General features: G+C 37.8%; 2 protein-coding genes and 2 long non-coding RNA genes across 4 annotated transcripts; 1 reads left to right on the top strand and 3 right to left on the bottom strand.

Annotated features, from left to right (window-relative positions):
• Positions 1-108: 108 nt before the first annotated feature.
• Positions 109-1,651, bottom strand: LOC133743109 (uncharacterized). The gene is made up of 3 exons (XM_062170895.1): positions 1,495-1,651; positions 1,277-1,365; positions 109-486 (listed from the first exon to the last, which is right to left on the bottom strand). Exons 1-3 carry the CDS (start codon positions 1,519-1,521, stop codon positions 336-338), a joined length of 267 nt encoding a protein of 88 aa, XP_062026879.1. The 5' UTR covers positions 1,522-1,651; the 3' UTR covers positions 109-335.
• Positions 1,652-3,233: 1,582 nt separating this feature from the next.
• Positions 3,234-4,902, bottom strand: LOC133706737 (uncharacterized). Its single transcript, XR_009844702.1, has 3 exons — positions 4,762-4,902; positions 3,999-4,688; positions 3,234-3,885 (listed from the first exon to the last, which is right to left on the bottom strand). It is a non-coding gene; the product is annotated as an uncharacterized LOC133706737 (long non-coding RNA).
• A 2,794-nt stretch (positions 4,903-7,696) lies between these two features.
• LOC133743243 (uncharacterized) lies at positions 7,697-10,757 on the bottom strand. The gene is made up of 6 exons (XM_062171106.1): positions 10,067-10,757; positions 9,848-9,899; positions 9,665-9,751; positions 8,827-8,891; positions 8,556-8,711; positions 7,697-8,444 (listed from the first exon to the last, which is right to left on the bottom strand). The coding sequence occupies exons 1-6, from the start codon at positions 10,676-10,678 to the stop codon at positions 8,391-8,393; spliced, it is 1,026 nt and encodes a 341-aa protein (XP_062027090.1). The 5' UTR covers positions 10,679-10,757; the 3' UTR covers positions 7,697-8,390.
• Positions 10,758-11,916: 1,159 nt separating this feature from the next.
• On the top strand, positions 11,917-14,703 carry LOC133746355 (uncharacterized). The gene is made up of 3 exons (XR_009864091.1): positions 11,917-12,505; positions 13,482-13,596; positions 14,386-14,703. It is a non-coding gene; the product is annotated as an uncharacterized LOC133746355 (long non-coding RNA).
• The last annotated feature ends 4,942 nt before the right edge of the window (positions 14,704-19,645 follow it).

The following is a 19,645-nucleotide window of genomic DNA, read 5'->3' as shown; positions in this document are numbered from 1 at the left end:
ATACTGGTGACATTATAATTCATTTACACAGGGCAAGTAAAGGGTAGTAGTACCAAGTTCTCTCTTGATTTTATCATAACAGGTCAGAACCATGGCAAAAGAACAATGTTTCCATCTAAAATCCATCAGCAACCGAAAACAGTATATGAAATCACACTGAAGGAAACATCCACCGTTCATCCAAATTTAGGTTACAAAACATCATCCACTCAATTTATTTCCATTGTTTACCCCATGCAGCAGGGTTAAATTTAACAGTCACTAAAGTTCCAATTGCCAAAAGCAATTTTAGAGTCACCATCTCTGATGTTTCCCCCTTTTAATTATGATTCAGATCATTTAGCTGGGTCTGCGAAGAAGCTGTTGATGCCTGGCATGATTTCAGGGGACTTGTTGCGGACAAATTTCCTCAACATATGCTCCTGATACTTTTCTCCCTCAGCGAAATTATCCAGTACTCCGGCAGCCCTGTTCTCCTTGCTCACTCTGATCCAGTAATACAGAAGGAGCAGTATTACTACAAGTCATTACAACATCCATGATAGCTACAAAGAGAGGATCCTATTCAGCTGTTTTTACACCATCAAGTTCATAATTTGATACTCAAAAGTCCTCTTTTTAGTCTCACAACCTCCCAATTCCCCCAATAGGATATCATAAAGTCATAAATATATGGCTTCATATTCATCAAATATAGACACTTCGAACACCACACATGTTCATTAGTTGATTTTTCGAATGACTTTTGGTTGCTAGTAAATTCTATTCAGCTAAACTGGATTTTTAACTTTTCATTATTTTTATTTACCGCATGCATTAGCTCAAGTGAACAAAACTGATTTTGATTCCAATCAATGCTACACATACACCTTGGTGTAAATCTAATTCTCCACCAACAACAGGAAAAGTCAAAACCCCTCATTATTTTGGCCTCAATTATCTACTCAGCCTTTCTAATCACTAATCTCGGAGCACCGGATTTGCGCTTAAGCTAACCGGGTTAACATCAAAATAAACCCACAAATTTTGACAACAAAAAATAACAAAAAATGGAGTTTTTCTTGTACTAGTGTTAATCGTGCATTTCCCCACTATCAGTTTTATCTGCACTGAAAGTCATCAATCCAATCCTCCGCACAAAAAAAGGAAACCAAACTAGCATCAAACACATTACAGCAATCCAAATTAAAGCAATCAACTTTGAACACCAAATTTCCATATACGTATAAATGTACAATTATACGTATAAGTATACATTAAGGAGAGAGAGAGAGACCTGACTTCAGGGTTGATGCAGATATGGCGGACCATACTGAACCCGCAGATCCCGACGGCAGCTCCGACGGCCACGAACAGCGGGTAAACCTACACATAGCAAAACGACGCCGTATTAGCACACACAGAGACAAAATCAAAGCCGTGGAAATAGTCCGATCCCGGAACAAAAATAGCAAGATCAAATCAAAATTCGGAGGGGTAGATCTGACGGCGTACCTCAGGCCTTAACCACCGGGAAGCCATTGATTGAAAATGAAGGGAGAAAATTGGAGAGAGAGAGAGGTTTTGGGAAATGCGGAAAGAGACGGAGCTGAGCCACCGGTTTTATCCCCGTAATTTTTTCAGGTTTTTTTATTGGAATGGTTGCGTTTGATTGGCTGACGAGTTAGCGAATCGGTATGAGACACGTCACTTGTTTAAGCTTCTCGAGGTCATGTGGGAAATGAAATACTATGGGCGCCGTTCCGAGTCACCGCCGGTGTGACAGAAGCCACTGTTAGTTGTTAATCGAAAGTTAAGAACACACTTTTTTTTTTCTTTTTCTTTTTTTCTTTTTTCGATTATAGAAAGGTTGATAAAGGTTATGTTGTGTTGAGTAAGCGAGAGATATGAGGTTATCATTGTTCATGTCCATGCTAATCTAAACGAGGCTAACAATGTATCTTTAAACAAAGTTAAGCACACCAAATATGTCATATGCGTGAAGTGTGAACCAATCTCATAATTAACTTTCTCATAAAAAATAAAAAAAAGTTAATTTGGGATCATAATTTTACACCTAAAACTGTGGACTGTCTCACCAAAATCTTATCACCTCTAAATCATGTCATTTTAGAATTGACAAAACTCAAAAGTCTCGACCTTTTTATTTTCTACAATTTTTCAAATTTAGAAAACCAACAAAATCATAAAATATAGAAATTTTGATATTTTTTAGTGTCGTTAATTGGAACATGACAAAAATAAAAAATAACAGACGAACTTGCAGAATTAGAGTGATTTTTATACCAAGTTCTTATCTCTATCACCTGACAGCTCTCTATTCTAAAACTCCATAGCAGTCCTGTTCAGCATACAATGCTAAGAGGATTTGCTCATTCCTAGAATCCTAGTAGACTTTCCAATAATTTTTAGGAAAGCTGCGTACAAACCTCTTTCATTCCATTTAGATTTGTCTTGAATCGTAATTCATTTAAACACACCACAAGCCAAAAACACACCACCCCCTCAATTGTAGCTGAACATAGATGTTACAAGTTTTTGAACAATTCGAGAGAGTGACGAAGGCTCTATCCTGCAAATCTACTATAGTAAACACAGGAATACATGGAGCAAAACTTCGAACTCTTGTGTATTTTCCCTAGTCTTCTTAGTAAACAAACTAATCAAAATCTACCAGTAGATCATCATCCATACAGAGTAACTTGCATACAGATTAACCCCATTAGTAGTCAGTTCGAGTTGGGTCAAGTTTGCCATTACTAAAAAGTGAAAATTGAGCGCTTAAAAGTTGCAATGATAAATGCACATCAAATCTTTTGCGCAAAACCTTTTCCGGCCTAACTAGGAATATATCAGAACGACAGAACTACTTTGAGGATATACTTCCTTGCGCAAATCCTTTTCCACATATATTTTGAAAATAAAACCTTTCCCAGCCTAACTAGGCAAAGCTTCATGATATGGCCTTGATATGCTAAACGGGCTGCGTTGAGATCTCAAAACTGGTCAAATGCCCAACGCCTTCGAGTAAGCCGATGCCGTTAATTTTCTGAGAATCTGAACAGAAAAAATGTCCACGGAAAACTAAGATGTTTCAGTAATAGAAATGTAGGTGTATATATACTTCCTGACATAGGTAATATGTTCATTAAGATGTTTCTCCTATTCGATAAAATTCATGTAGCAAAAGAGATCAAATAATTTTTCCAGAATCCAACAGAGGATATCTCGTTTTTTGATTTACATGTTCACTCTCTGATCATAATCCGTCAGAGAAAATCCTACAGAACCATATTGGAATTAAAGGATACATAAAATTCGACAATAACAGACTAAATTAAACTAGTACCTCCCTAGCTAGCATATTGGAATTACAGGATACACAAATCAGGTTTTCAGGGACCTGTCAGACAACTCTATGATGTGCAGAGCCAAGTAGTCGGTTTACAAATATAATACAGGAAGTCTAACTCTAAAGACTACCAAGACCACTGCTATGGGCATTTCATCTCACACCACAAAAGCCAGCCAGATGATGCAATGAGAAACACAAATTAGCTGGTATGCTGCTTTTGAGCGAAACACTAATAATATGGCATAACTGAAGCCGGGCCTGTGCAGTTTCGTGGGAGATAGAAGCTTTTTCCTTTTAATTTCAATGCATCTCCTCTCCACGGTGATGCCTCCACCATGAAAGTTCATATGAAAACTGAACGTAGCATGCACGGATTCACGACACTCCCTTGGCCACAGTTTCTGACCCCAACCATCGGCTCGTTAGTGATTCAGAATCAGGTCCTCAATGACCTTTTCCACGCCATCCATCCGTGTCAATTGTTGTGGCGTATGCGATCACGCCATGAACCTTGTCTTTTTGGCAAGTACCTACAAAACCAGGGTAACAGTTGATTCGAATCCTCTCCACATACCCATTATATCCCTTAATACCATAAATCCGTCTTTTTTTTTGGCTTAGCAGCAACCGATAACTAACTTACCTTCTCACTCAAGAGGCTTGGAGGCTCACTTTCTTTGCAGTCCTTATTACCATTCTCTGCCTCAACCTCACTGTCTAACATAATGGATGGCTGATTATCTGATGCACTCAAAAACACAACCATTTGCACCATTTCTAAAAAAGAACATTCAACAACCATTTCTATATATAAGTTTATAACTCACCAATTAACTAACCAAATTACCAAAACAGATGCAATATCTTTGATTCATTGACTAACAATTAACAAATAACAAAACTGAGCGATATCATTGACTAACCAGTAACCAAAACTGAGCATAAGTTACAAGTCATAACAGAGCATACCAAAACAGATGCAATTTCCTACCATATGTCGATATCAGATACAATTAGTTTTCAGTGTGCATTTGTCCACAATTGTATATCAGATACAATTTCAATTCCCATCCAAATTACTAAAACAGATGCAATTCAATTCCCATCCAAAACTGGCAAAACAGATGCCAAATTTCAAAACAGATACAATACAATCCAATTTCAATCAGTAACCAAAGTCCAAAACAGCTCGATCAACTAATGGAGATGTTCAGAAAGGGGCTTTAAGCTTGAAGAATCAGAAATCGAACCCAGAAAGTAACCAAGATCAGTTTCTGCTTTGCTGCTTGAGGTAGAGAGCAACCAAGAGTTCGACGCTATTCGACTGAAAAGACTGAAAACCCAGAAACTAATGGAGATGTTCATGAGAGAGAGATCGATTGAAAACCCAGAAACTAAAAACGTACCCAGACAGATCGATTAGGCCAAAATCCGAACGGCTTTGATGCGCCTAGGCGGCCGCCTAGGCCCTAGAACATAAATACATCAGTTTTCTGGCTTTGCTTATGCCTACAGCCTACGTGAACCAACTCCAAAAACACACTCGTCCCCACATGTCCCAATATCATTCACATATATGCCACGAACAGTTTGATCTCGCTACAAAGTACAAAGCTAGCTAGGTATAGCTAACTGCGATATCCATGCATCTATATATATTTGATTATTTATGCACGAACATCGCATCATCACTTTGTGTGTCTATGTAAGGAATTGGAAAGTGGAAACTCAAGTCTCCCAAACTGTGTGGAGAGAAACTTGTAGAATTTCCAGTTACTTGGTGAAGTAACTACTTTTCTTGCAATTACACGATGTCTTTCTTAACGGTGAACAAGCGTAATAACATCTCTCTTCAGCTCGCATTTACGCTACTCTTCCTCGTCTCGGCACTATTACTCGTAGCTCATGGTAAATCAATTAATAGTTTAAACATGTATGACAGTGCGTGTATATATATGATCGATTTTGATATAGAACAAAAATAACTGATGATTTTTCTCTTCTGGTCGGTTACTTTGTTGTACTTGCGTGCATGACACATACAGCACGAGATATCAGCAGCAGCAGCAGAAGGGTCGATGGCGTCGTGAAGCTTCAAGATGCAGAACCAGTCGAGAGCAGTGATATCAGCGGCAGCAGAAGCAGCCACGCATTTGAAACAATGCACGAACAAGAGAATCTGAGTGGTACAGAAGGCACAGATGACGACTTACTGGTCGTGGATTACACCCCAGCTAGAAAGAAGTCTCCCATTCATAACTAATGAATGAATGGTTCGATCAAATCTCCGCCATAATAAATTAAACTATAAAATAAAATATTGGTCCATGCAGCAAGTACGTACTTGAAGATTCCATATTTGAATTTCCCAAGTAAATGTCTCTTCCGTGCTTGGCTAGCTTTCTAGCTTCTGGATCATAAGGTAGCTATGTTACCTATGTAGTTAAATAAGTCCCATCTAATAGGGTTCACTGGTTACGGTGTGACGTCACATGCAGAATAATACTGCCGCTGTTTACATATATGTAAGGCTTCTTATTTGGTATTTTATATGTACCAATAAATGTAAAGTTTGCTTGTTCACCATATACATGTTATATGTATATGATCTTGAGAGTTTCTATTCATATATATTTGTATGTAAATGACTGTATATGATGAGGTTGAGACGTTTTGGTGATTCTATTATGAATCATCTAGATCATTCATGCTTGATAAAAGTCATAAAATGAGAAACTATGGAGAAAATGGCCAATGGATATAGACATGCATATAGTATTTAGTAGCCATCTCAATCTTCTTAATTATTTCTCAAAAATAAAAAATCTTCTTAATTAATATTTATACAAGTATTGATACCTAAAAAGGCACAAAGCATGCACTATGCCCATTTCAAGTCCAATAAAGAAATACACTAACCACTGCAAGTGGCCTAGTGGTTCTTGCCTAGTTGGGTGTGCTCCCCAACCTAGGTTCGAATCCCGAAGCTGTCAAAGTGGCCAGGCACTGTGCTGCAATGCACAGTTGGAGCATTTCACATGCGCCGAAGGGGTTTATCTTGGGCCTAGGAAGCCTTTGGGTTCCCCTTGACAAAGTCAAAAAAAAAAAAAAATACACTTGCAAACCACATTCGGAAAAACAAAAGGTTACATATCTTTTCAAACCATCATGCCAAGCGTGTGGACCCAAGCCATAACTACATTATTGGGGCTTACAGAAGTGGGTATGATGTGAATTTCGTAACTTATACATAATGCTCGTTTATTGATTTAGCGTCGTTGGTGATTTCAGTCTTGAGCCCGAAATCCAATCCCGATGACTTAAATCAATAACGAAATGGTGAATATGAAATTTGCGCAAATTTTTCCTTTAAAACCCAAAAGCCCAAAACAGAAAGTCCAACTTTCTTCCTTCATTCTAATCTCACTTTCTTACCCGTAGCAATTGAATACACACAAATCAAACTAAAATCCTCAAGAAATACTAATTCCTTCTGTTAGTTAGTAAGGGGGAAACCTAGCTTGCAACCAGATAAGGGACATTCTCTTCTTCGTTAAACAAAGAGCTTCCAAATCTCAAGTTTCCTCGTCCACCTCGTTACAGGTTTTGTGTCACTGCTGTTACCTCTACTACAACGATTATCGACTACTGCAGCAACTTTCATTTTCTCCCAAAACCTCATCTTTCAAGCAAACACTTCTTTCCCATATTTTAGGGCAGAAATCATGTATGAGTTGAAGAATAAATGTTTTACCTAGAAAACCAAGTGTTTTGATCACCATAACAATCTCCAATCAGGCCTATAAAAAGAGACTTGGAATTGGAATAAGCATCGAGCAAAACCCACAAAACTTAGAAACGCCTACAGCAATCAAGCCTTCAAGCATAAACCCAGCTCTTAGCCATTTTCTCCCAAAACCTTCTTCAAATTCATTTTTCCAAGAACTCCATATCCAAAAACCCTCCAATCTCTCACCGCAATGTATTTCTAGCTCCCACACCACGCTTCATGCTGTCAAGCTTAATTTGTTCATTTTCTAAATCACACACAAAGTCCTCCCATTAATCGAATTATTGGGTTGACTTTGGTCTAGTCGCTGTTTAATTCAAAAAGGACCCTCACATTTTGGCGATCACGGTGGGACTAGGTTGTGATTTAGAAAATTGGTTCATCATGAATTGAACTTCAAGCATGTTAGGCTCCCTAGTTAATATGGTTTACTGGCCTTTACCGAAATGAGGCTAACAGTGCCTCATCAAACAAGGTTAAGCACACCAAAATATCTCATTTTCTTTTTTAACACTGTGAACCAACTTCATAACTTTCTCAAAAAAAAAAAATTTATCTAGACCATAATTTTCCATCTAAAATTGTGGAGTCTATAGCACATAAAATTATATGACACATAATTTAGTCATCAAATAGTTATTCTAGAAACCGTCGAAGAAAATCCTACAACACCATAATGGAATTAGGGGATACATAAAATTCAACAATAACAGACTAAATTAAACTAGTACCTCCCTAGCTAGCACATTGGAATTAGAGGATACATGGGTTTCCAGGGACCTCATAGAGAACTCTATGATGTGCAGAGCCGCGTAGTCCATGTACAAATATAGTACAGAAAGCCTAATTCTTAAAGACTACCAAGACCACTGCTATTGGCATTTCATCTCACACCGGAAAAAGCCAGCCAGATGATGCCATGAGAAACACAAATTTTCTACCCAAGTGCCTACACTTTTGGATTCTGTAAGTAGGCTGCTTTGAGCGTAACAATCACTAATTATATGGCATAATTGAAACTGTTGGGCCTGTGCTGTTCGTGGGAGATAGAAGCTTCTTCCTTGTTAATTTCAATGCAGCTCCTCTCCACTGTGATGCCTCCACTATGAAAGTTCATATGAAAACTGAATGTTGCATGCACAAATTCACAACACTCCCTTGGCTACAGTTTCTGATCCTAACCATTGGCTCGTTAGTGATTCAGAATCAGGTCATCAATGACCTCTTCCACGCCATTGATCCGTGTCAATTGTTGTGGCGTATACGATCACGCCACGAACCTTGTTTTTTGGCAAGTACCTACAAAACCAGGGTAACAGTTAATTCGAATCCTCTCCACATACCCATTATATCCCTTAATACCATAAATCCATCTTTTTTTGGCTTAGCAGCAATCGATAACTAACTTACCTTCTCACTCAAAAGGCTTGGAGGCTCACTTTCTTTGCAGTCCTTATTATCATTCTCTGCCTCAACGTCACTGTCTATCATAATGGATGGTTGATTATCTGATGCACCAAACATTGCCTCATCATGAGCAGCTTTGATCCGCTCCTCCCTTTTTGTCTTCACATTGATTGAGTAACATCATAAACAAACCAAATTTTTTAGAATCAAGAAGGAAGAATTGGACATTAAACTGGAACTTTAAGTATGATAGCAACAGACATGAGAAATGTACCTCAAATGCTGAAAACCGAAAGCTTTTGCCTATGTGATTGACGAGCGCTGCATCGTCTTCAGCAACTACAAAGAAGGTGACGATTTACAATCACTAACATTGCTATAAAGGATGAGCAACGTAATGATACATTTCTTTCTGATCCAACCAATGATATATTGATAATCGATTGACAATACTCTGCGAAGTGGCCGGTAAATTATAATTCTAATCCTGGATAACTAATATGCAACACATCTATATCATATTCTGAGGTTACCAACCAGCGGGATTGCAAGCTTGAAACAATCATCACAATTTTTAAGAGATATCGCCAGGCTGTAATCATTCTACTACACAATCTAGCTTTATTGTCTGATCATCTTTTCTGATAACAAGGTCAGGACTCAGGACTTTGGTACAAAGGTCATGCTTTCTGTTAATGGTGGTCTTGTTTTGAGTAATTTACACAAAACTTCACAGTAGTTACTAAAACCACTATGTTTACAAAACCTTGACCTCAGTTACCAAAGGATCAGCACCCAAAATGTGATTTATGAGAATATGTAATATAATCTTCATCAAAGGGCTGCGGATAGTTTATACATTTACTCATGTTTGAGAGCTTTGAAACTTGTGCAGAACATAGAAAATAAGAAGAGAGACAAGAAGATAAGCATTGATATTACTGTATGTTGTTTATCTTGTTCTCTGCTGATGGGAATTAGAACAGTTACGCAAAACCACCAAAGAAAATTTAAATGTCCTGACTCTTAATTTACAACTTACAAAATTGCCAGAAAAGAAATCCAAAATCTTTACTTTCTAGTAAACAACACAGCATGGTTATATTGATTACCTTCAACCTCCTCATCGTCTAGTGGTGCATCTTTATCGAATTCAAATCTTTCCCAACCATCCATGCCTTTGGTTGTGTCCTTCTCAGCTGCATTTAACACAATATGGTAATTATAATGCACAGCTCCAAGTAAACCCAAACATTACAGATTAACATATCCCACAAACACCGGCGGAAACTCACCCGTTTCGGCAAGTTGGAGTTTCATTTTCGCTTTTACTCTCTCCGCTGCAGACTTTTCATAACACAAAGTAAATCTTGCATCACTCTTAAATTCTCAAAGCTAAAACTATTCTGATAAACACATACAATGTATGATCATTTCAACCAAAAAATAAGCTTCAAATTCATTGCACTCCTAAAACTTCAAACAAAGTAATTCGATACGAAACAGAGTCATACCATTTTGTCATAGCCTTGAATCAATTTGTAATAGTCAGCACCACCGCCACTCCTCTCCTTCTCCAATTTACCTCTGCTCTTATCCAAACCCCTCTCCCTAGGCGGCGACGAGCTCCAGCTCCGGCTCCTCCGCCGTTCCTTTCTCCGACTCCTTCGTCTCCTATCTCCGTCCGATTCACTCCCAGACCTGCTCCTCCTCCTCCTCCTTCTCTCTCTATCTCTCTCCCTATCTCTATACCTCTCTCTGCTCCTACTCCTACGCCTCGACTCCCTCTCTCTGCTTCTACTCCGCTTATCCCTCTCCGAAACCCTAGGCCGCCGCTTCTCTTCCTCTCCGGCCAGCTCCTCCGGCTTCTTCCTCTTCAGCTTGTTCTGAATCGACTGGATCTGCGCTTGCTTTTCGACCTCCGTCGTCTTGCTAGGGCTGGAGGCCTTGACGAATTTGCTCATGAAGGAAGACGAGGAAGTATACGCCACCGCCGAACCGCGCGCAGGGGCATTTTCGGAATCGGACTTGGCCGTAGAGAAGCCCAAGCCTTGTTTGAACCGGGCGGCGCCTTCGCCGCGCCGGGTTAGGTCTTCGTAGTACGCCGCCGCTTTTGCCTCCTCCATCGTTCAGAGCTACCAGTGACGACGGTTTGGGAACTTGGCGCCGTGCCCCGCCCTTTTGATTGTTACCAGCTAATGACGTCGTTATGGGTCGGGCTTGGGTTTAAAGCCCAAGACTTGAGTCCATGTGGGAATCCAATTGGTAAGCGGGTCGGATTAGTGCCAGATATAAGTCACCCGATTTTTGACACGAGTTACGTCGTAGTGAATGCTAACAACTTTTCTCTTTAATTTTTTTCCCGTACGGTTCTTAATGTACTGTAACTGGGACGCGATATGGCTGTATTTTTTTTGAGTTGAAACGACAATTCTTATCTCCACCCTGTCCATCTCATAATTCAGTGAGATAAGAATTTGTGATCTCCATAATGTTGGTTATTCTAAATAGAGTTTTTCTATTGAAACCTCCAAATTTACTCATTTGAGGTCAAATTTTTTACATCTCTTATCAAATTTTCAAATACTAAATTTACTCACTTAACCTCACTAAACTTCCTCAAATAACCTCACTCATATAATTTGCAAACAAATTATTATCTTTAAAATAAAAAATTTAATCATTTCAATGATTTAATCACTCTATAAATCTTAACTAAATAAACATTTCTTAATCAAACTTGAGTTTCAAAAATTAATGTCTAATCAATAAGAAAATGCCATGAACTATTCTGTTTGTTTTTTTTTATTTTGTTTTCTATTTTAGCTGTGCAAATATAAAATGAAGAAATCATTTGTTTTATTCTAATCTAAAAAAAAAATTGTTTTTCTGTATTTTTTGTACCACATGATTAATTATTTAAATATTTTTAGTTTTTTTTTAGCTGCTAGAATTTTTTTTTTTTTTTTTTTTTTTTTTGCCAATATAGTGGATTGACTTAAATTTAAGTCATAAATCATAAGAGGATTTATTTTGTTTTCCTCACCAATATGCGTTCAACATATATATCATACATTTTTATGTCACATGATCTTAATCATATTTTTAATTCTTATTAAATATAAGGGAAATGATGGAAAAAGTCACATTAGAGTGTGAAATGATAAAAATATCACCTACTTTCCCACTTGATAAATATATCCATTATGAATTGGTAGTAATATTAATTTAGTCCTTATTAATAATTAGGTGATGTTAAAAAAGGTTAGTTTTTAGTTTTTCTAATTCCCATTCTGCCCTTAAGTCAAAAATGCTAAAGCTCAAATTTTCTCTCTCTTGTTCTTGTTCTTGGCTATTTCGGAGAGAGACAAAGGGAAGGAGAAAAAAATTTCCAATTCCAATAGGATTCTCAAGCCAGCCTTCTCAGAACATCAAGGCTCGATTGCTTGAAGAGGTTCCCAAGTTGCAGAGATTGGCTATAAAGAAGGTGGAGAGGAGGAGAACGGTCACTCCTCGACCTAATTCTTTAGATTTGAGGGCCGGGAATGGAGCTGCAGGCGGCGGTGAAATGTCGGCGGCTCAGAAGCTGTTGGTCACTTCGACGAGGAGTTTATCGGTTTCGTTTCATGGCGAGTCGTACGCGCTCCAGGTGAGTAAAGCGAAGCGACCACCGTCTCCGATTGCGAGGAAAGGGACGCCGGAGCGAAGGAAGGCTTCGACGTAGGCGAGGCCGGATCAGAGCGAGAATTCCAGACTGATGGAGCAGTACCGGTGGCCGCCGAGGTTGAGGCCGGACACTTGTATGACTAGGAACTTGGATTGTACGGTGGAGATGAAGAAATTGAATGGATCTGGCTCCAATGTGGTTAGGGCATTGCAAATTTCACTGGGGAATGATCTTGATGGGAGATTGAGCTAATGCTGCACTAGCTGCACAGAGGTCGAATGCAGAGGTATGGCTCCTGGACTTAATCCCCATTGTCTTGAATATACAATAATTGTGTTTTGCTTACATTGGATGGCATAAGTTTGTATTGTTATATTTTTCTTGTTTCTCTGAGCCTTGATTTATATGGAAATATTTGAATGCTTTTCTGCTTCTTATACATGATTATCTATGCAATTCGTTTTGCTGCAATTCAGGTTTTTGGTAACTTATTGGTATGGCACCCCTTTCACTTTTGTTATAACAGTATTGTCAGTAATTTCTGAAATGATCAAAGTTGGACTAGTAGATAGAGATCTGTAACGAAAACTAGGTTAGTGTTGTGTGGTTTGTGAAAACTTGTATATTGAAGATATATGCTTTAATACTGATGGAATTTAAGGTCATTCTGGTTTCTTCTTTCTATGTCATTAAATGATAGGTTATCATGTGAAGCATATTCTTGCATAAAGAAGCGTTTGATATATGTCACTAGGCAAAATTTTCATTTTCTGCTTCCTCCTAAAGGCTCTGATTTAATGAATGCATCTGGCTGCAGATATAAGATATGAGCACCTGTAGGGTGGGTTAGCTTGATAGCTTGTTTACATGAAAATAATTGAATATTGATAGGTCGTTTACACGATGATTCAGGTTTGACTCTCTGCTTGTTGGGTGGGATAGAGCATTGTATTTTTGCGTATTTCTATGGGAGAATATTAGGCTCTTGCTGTGTTTCTTTTATCATACTAGCGCCCTCGTCCATGTGAAAATTGAAATAGTTATGACTTATGAGTGGATGCTAGTCAGTAAAATTTTTGGTTGGAAAGGATTCTAAAATATTGTGGATACTCACTACCCCTTTAAACTCTGGGGTTTGTGTTAAATTATTTGAATGTTTACAAGATATACTATGTTATAAGTGTTGGATTTTTCTGTTTCAATAAATCAAATCGTTTAACTGAAATTTTTGTTGTCCTACTGGAATTCCTGCTTTTCATCAGAGAATACAATGCGTGAGAAACAACTTCAAAACTCCGGGAATCTGTTAGAGCCAAAAGAACTGAGTTACAATTGCTGAGGCAAAATTTGAAGCTAACTTCCATTCTCCAGGGGCAAGTAAGATCTCTGATCAATGACTGCATTCTTGTTCCATTTTATTGAATCTTTTGGCTGATTTTGTTTGAATTTTTCTATTTGTTGTCATGTGAGCGGTTTGTTGAAGTTCTATCATATACTTCTTAAAAGTTTCAATAATTAGATTTGTATCTGGTATTAAATATCAGTTGGTCCCAGTTTTGTCATGTGACCTTGAGGGACTGAGCCTGCAATCTGAAGTTGATTACTAGAATATTAAATAGCCTCCAGGCCGTTGGTTTGGTTTTGTCCTGAGGAATTAAGTTCTAGCAAAATAGCTTGAAATGCTGTATGGGAATAGAAATGATGGTAATCTTACTATGTTTTGTTGTCCGTGAAGTTTGTAACTAGATATTAATATGGATTCTGGAACAAGGGATTCTGTACTTGTTGTGTTATTTCTCTAGTTGTATAAGGATTCTTTACTGTCAAAGTAGTGTCCAGTTGAACCGATTAATTGTTTAGTTTTCCGGTTGATATTGTTTTCTTGCACTGGCTAGAATTGGTTGGAATACAAATATAATGAATTGATTCCCAGTGGTACCGAGTCTTATTGATGTCATCATTCCTTGCTTGGTTATTAACTTGATATTCTATAAAAACAGTGTTTTTCTTAGACTGTGACACCATATTGCTCTTATTTTCTTATCATTAGTTTGCTAGTTGAATAGATGGTTAAAGGTTGGGTTTAGAGCTTTAGTGCTTATGTAGATTTATAGTCAATTTTGGGTGATCTTAAATGTATAGTTACTCATCCATACTTTTGATTAGGTAGCCGCAGTCGATGAGGCGGTGGTGACGACGAGGACGACGACGGGTATGGTCTTGATGCAGCTGCTGCAACATATTAATAATTTTGTGTTGTTGGGTTGCCAAGTTATTTATACTTTGTTTTGGTTTTTGTATGTTTGATGCAGCTGCTAATGCTAGAAAAATTCTGAAAAGAGAGAGGTTTAAGATGACAATATACAAACCGGAGGGTGGGAATGTAAACATCTACAAGCAGTTCAAGTTATACCATTCAGGTCTGGCTTTCAGCCAGAAATTGTGACCTTAAGGGATGAATCTAATGGAGTAAGACGCTCGTGAGGGGGATCTTGCAATTTGCAAATGCTACTGATTTTCTTTTGTCATCTTCTTAGAATTAGTTATATATTTAAAAAGTTCCACCAAGGTTCTTATCAATAAATAGGCATCATATATTTGAATTACAATGCATTAGTTTTCATAACTCCGTCATTTACTAGAATGACAAAGTAATCTTTGCAATATCAAAATTTTGTAAGAAAAGAAAAGAAGGGCATACCTTTAGTTTATGAGATATGGTCGGTGACATGCAATGTGACATGGTCAGTTACTTAGTGACATATGATTAATAGTGACTTTACTATTAACTTGTGACTTGGCTACTAACAGTTACTTGGTTAATGACATGGTCAGTGACATGTAATGTGACATGGTCAGTTACTTGGTTAGTGACATGTGATTAACAGTGACTTGGCTACTGACAATTACTTGGTTAGTGACATGTAATGTGACATGGTCAGTTACTTAGTTAATGACATGTGATTAACAATGACTTGGCTACTGCCAGTTACTTGGTTAGTGACATGGTCAGTGACATGGTCAGTTACTTAGTTAGTGACATGTGATTAACAGTGACTTGGCTACTGACAGTTACTTGGTTAGTGACATGGTCAGTTACTTAATTAGTGACATGTGATTAACAGTGACTTGGCTATTGACAGTTACTTGGTTAGTGACATGGTCAGTGACATGTAATGTGACATGGTCAGTTACTTAGTTAGTGACATGGTCAGTTACTTAGTTAGTGACATGTGATTAACAGTGACTTGGCTACTGACAGTTACTTGGTTAGTGACATGGTCAGTGACATGTAATGTGACATGGTCAGTTACGACATGGTCAGTTACTAGTAAGTGACATGTGATTAACAGTGACTTGGCTATTAACTTGTGACTTGGCTACTGACAGTTACTTGGTCAGTGACATGGTCAGTTACTTAGTTAGTGACATGTGATTAACAGTGACTTGGCTATCAACTTGTGACTTGGCTACTGACCAGTGACATTTTCATAACAGAAGGTCTATAAAAATAATGTTTCATTAAGGAAAACTAAACATACCAATGATGACACCATAAAAAGATAAAAAAGTTATTTGATTTGGTAAGCTAGAGTTTACAATTGGTCAGGTCAGTGACTTGCATCCTAAGCCATAAACAAATTTCTAAAATTTCTTTTGTCCTTGCTACTCTTCTTTTTCTTCCTGGCTAGAACTTCTGCTTCTTCTTCACTTTCTTCCCTCTCTTTTCTTTTACCCCGGCCCATGTGTCCTGTTTGTGTATCCTGTGCAAAATTTTGAAAATGAGAAGATCATCAATGACATGTTCATGATTGTGACATGACCAGTGACTTGAGGTTAACAGTGACATGGCCAGTGATCTCACTAACTAGGGACCTGACTTGACCAATGGCTTCACTGGCCAATGACATGACCAGTGACTTGATCAATGACTTAATTAGTGACATTGTCAGTGACATGCAATTATTACATAATTCAAATCATTCAACACCCAAAACCTATATCAGATTCAAAAATGGCATCGTAATTAGAAAATAAGTTCGGAAATTACCGCTGGAGATCGAGTCCAGTTGAGTTAGCAAATACTAAATTGCACCATAACGAACAGAGAGCAATTACAATAGCTAATTGGTTCTAAATATTGCAAGCAAATTGGACACTGGTGATGCACAAAAGCATTTATAATAATAAGCTTCATGCCATAGTAGACCACTTTAGGAAGAGTTGGTTCTGCATTTAACATATTGGTACATACCTTTGGGAAACATGTTCCAGAATGCTAATAATCACATCAGAGTCTATTTAGTCAACCAAACAATTGATCAAAAAAGGATAATTTGGGTAGCAGTTTACATTTACATAATAAACATCTCATGAACTAACAATCCAAACCAACGTTATTAGAGAAATTCAATGGTCTCCGGAAAAAGAAAAAGAAAAAGAGAGAGAGAGGGATCAAAGAGCACAAAGACAACTTCTTGATTAGAAAAGATGGGACTACAGCAGGCACTTTTATACGGACTTACATCGCAATACAACCTATCACAATAAGCATGATAAGGACACAAATTGATTAAAAACAACACTAACTGCAGGGGACACTATTGCCCTCTTAATTATGAATCAGAGAGAGATAGAATCAGATTTTGTGAAGCTACTTGGGTTTTCTTATAATTAAGTATGAATGTGGTGGCAAACCCAATACATTCGCTAGACTACTTCAAGACATGAATCCTCTGTCAAAGACCCAAAAGCAACCAATGAGCAACTTCACTTTATATATACATTTCAGATAGTGCAATGCCAATAAGTACAATGTAAATATTTTCCAGATCTACCTAAAATCACACACAATAAGCAATTACACAGAGTAAGCACGAAAAAAAATAAAATCATAATTGAGCATCAAAATTCAAAAGTAATCCACAGCACAAGTCAAAACCACCACAGAACCAATTTTTGAAGCCAAAATTAACAGAATTAGGATCACATTACAGTCCACATTGACATTTCTAATGCAATTGCGATCGAGAAAACGATGAATCGATCGATGTTCGGGGAATGAGATCGAGTAGTACCTGCTTATACAGAGCGTAGAGGATGAGAGCGGACTCAGAGTTGAACTTGGCGCGAACGGCTTTAGAGGAGGAGCGAGGAGATCCGTCGAAACCGGCGTAGGAGGCCGCCACGTAGATTCGCTCAGGGTATTAGAGCCCCGAGCTCGCCCGATCTATAGCCATTTATGCTCGCCCGAGCTCGCCTCTGACAATCATAGCAGTGAAGATTGCCTTTGCGTCGTCAGAGCAAGGAATTCAAGAGGCGCGACGGCGTTCGTGACAAGCGGTTGGATTCCGTCACCAGAGATTATGGTTACCACATGCGGAGCTCTATCGCCGGGTCAAAGCATGCAGGTGACCTAGGGCTTTGTTAGGAGGTGGCGGAGGTCGGAGGATCACTACTGATCGTCGAGCCATGGCGGTGAGGTCAGTTAAGAGAGGGGGGGGGGTTGATTATATTCTGAAATTGATTGAGAGAGAGATACCGGTGGCAATTTTTGTAATTAAGTTTAACTCTAGTGGTATGTTATAAAGAGGTGACCTTAATTATCATGGAGATATTTGTGTTATCTATATTATAATAAGACACTTCAAAATGACCTCTTTTATCATTAGCCCTTAAATATATATATGAATGCTTTAATGAGTATATAGTGAAATTGGAAAATGAAAATAGATAAGGAAAATAATAAGGAATACAATCTAATATTATTGAATTGGAAAGTCTACATAAAATAAATATAATATATATATATTTTTTTATAATTATTGTCTTTAATAGTCATTTTATAGTAGATTATATATGTCATTTAATAATTCATAATTGGGTGAGGTCAAGTGAGCAGATTTGAAGGTCCAAATAGAAACTCTCTTCTAAATAACCAATAGATCACAATTCATCAACAATATAATTGTTTTTTTTTTTTTGAAAGGTGAAATATAATTGTTAAATGCATTGAGTTGGTGTTGAGTCATTTGACATGACTTCTCGATAAGTTTGTTACATTTAGAAGCAAAATTCACAACAAATAAACACGCACTATGATCACCTATTTGCGTTACTAGGGATGATGTCTGCCCCCACTTACTTTCCAATTTAGTCCTAGACATGTGGGTTATACTAGTTTGTTCTTTTCTTTACCAAACTTAGATTCCATTCTTGATTTGATTTATATTTGACATAATAGATGACTCAAATATTTCAAAAATGCATCTTTTTTTATATATTTTATTTTACTAGATATGTGTATTCAACAAGTAACTCAAAAATATTCAACCTATGTTTCTTTGAACCTAACATATTGACGAGCCATAACTCAAATGCAATACAGTTGTTAAATGATTCAACTAGTGTCGGAGTCATTCCAACATTACTTACTTGACGTTACATTTTAAAGCAAAACACAAGACGCAAACACCTTACGGAAATGAATAACACTCGCCTCTTCTATGGACGTTACCTCACTTCTTAATGTAATTGGAAAAATGTAGTTAGCCTAGTTAGTTATAAACGACATCCATATCTCTTGCTATAGACAGACAAGTCCTAACACCCAAATATCTAATCGATCGATCGATCTCCAGGCATCTTGTTGACACTCAATCCCTACAGTTTGAAGATATGTTTCAGAAACTCCAATGCAATCTATCAAAATCACGACTTTTCCAGATTTGGCATACTGCAATATGTAAATCACGTTACAGTCTTATTAGCAGCATGGTCAGGGACGACCACAGCTATATAATTACACACAGACACACACACACGTATTGTATATATTGATTCAGAGTCACAGCACAGAGACTCAGAGAGAATCAGAATGGGATGTGCTGTGCTGGATATCCATCCAAAGTTGATCAGGGAGATCAAAACCAAGCCAGCAGGGCCCAAAGAACATGATCACAGTTGGGCTGACAATCATATCCAAAATTAAACTTGGAATTAAATATAAGATCTGACGATTCACGCAAATGGAGGAGGCACCGACCCCACGTGGATCATGCAAAGATATCGTCGTACGAACAGTAAATATATTTTCTGGGGGAGTCGACGCCGCCGGTGTGGGACTCAGATTGAATCAATGAATGGAGTCATCGGTTTTCCCAAGCCAAAAAAAAAACCCTGAAAAGTAAAAATTCGTTCACTGTAAATTAGTATTTGACCAGTGCTGTGCTGTGGTCAGAAATAGGAAAAGAAAGCTCAAGCTAGGATCAGAGACCTAATACTCTACTTGTCCAAGGTCATCATTTCAAAGCTGCGCTTCTTCTTGTTCTGAGAATCTCAGAGAATAAAGATCTTATTGTTTATGGGATTTTCTTCCTGTTTTTTTGTAAACAATATTATACCTCTACTAGTTTTGATCCCACTT

The sequence above is a fragment of the Rosa rugosa genome, chromosome 4 (assembly GCF_958449725.1).
Source record: "Rosa rugosa chromosome 4, drRosRugo1.1, whole genome shotgun sequence".
Taxonomy (NCBI): Eukaryota; Viridiplantae; Streptophyta; class Magnoliopsida; order Rosales; family Rosaceae; genus Rosa; species Rosa rugosa.
Note: the sequence above shows the minus strand (reverse complement) of the source record. Positions and strands in the feature narration are given on the sequence as shown.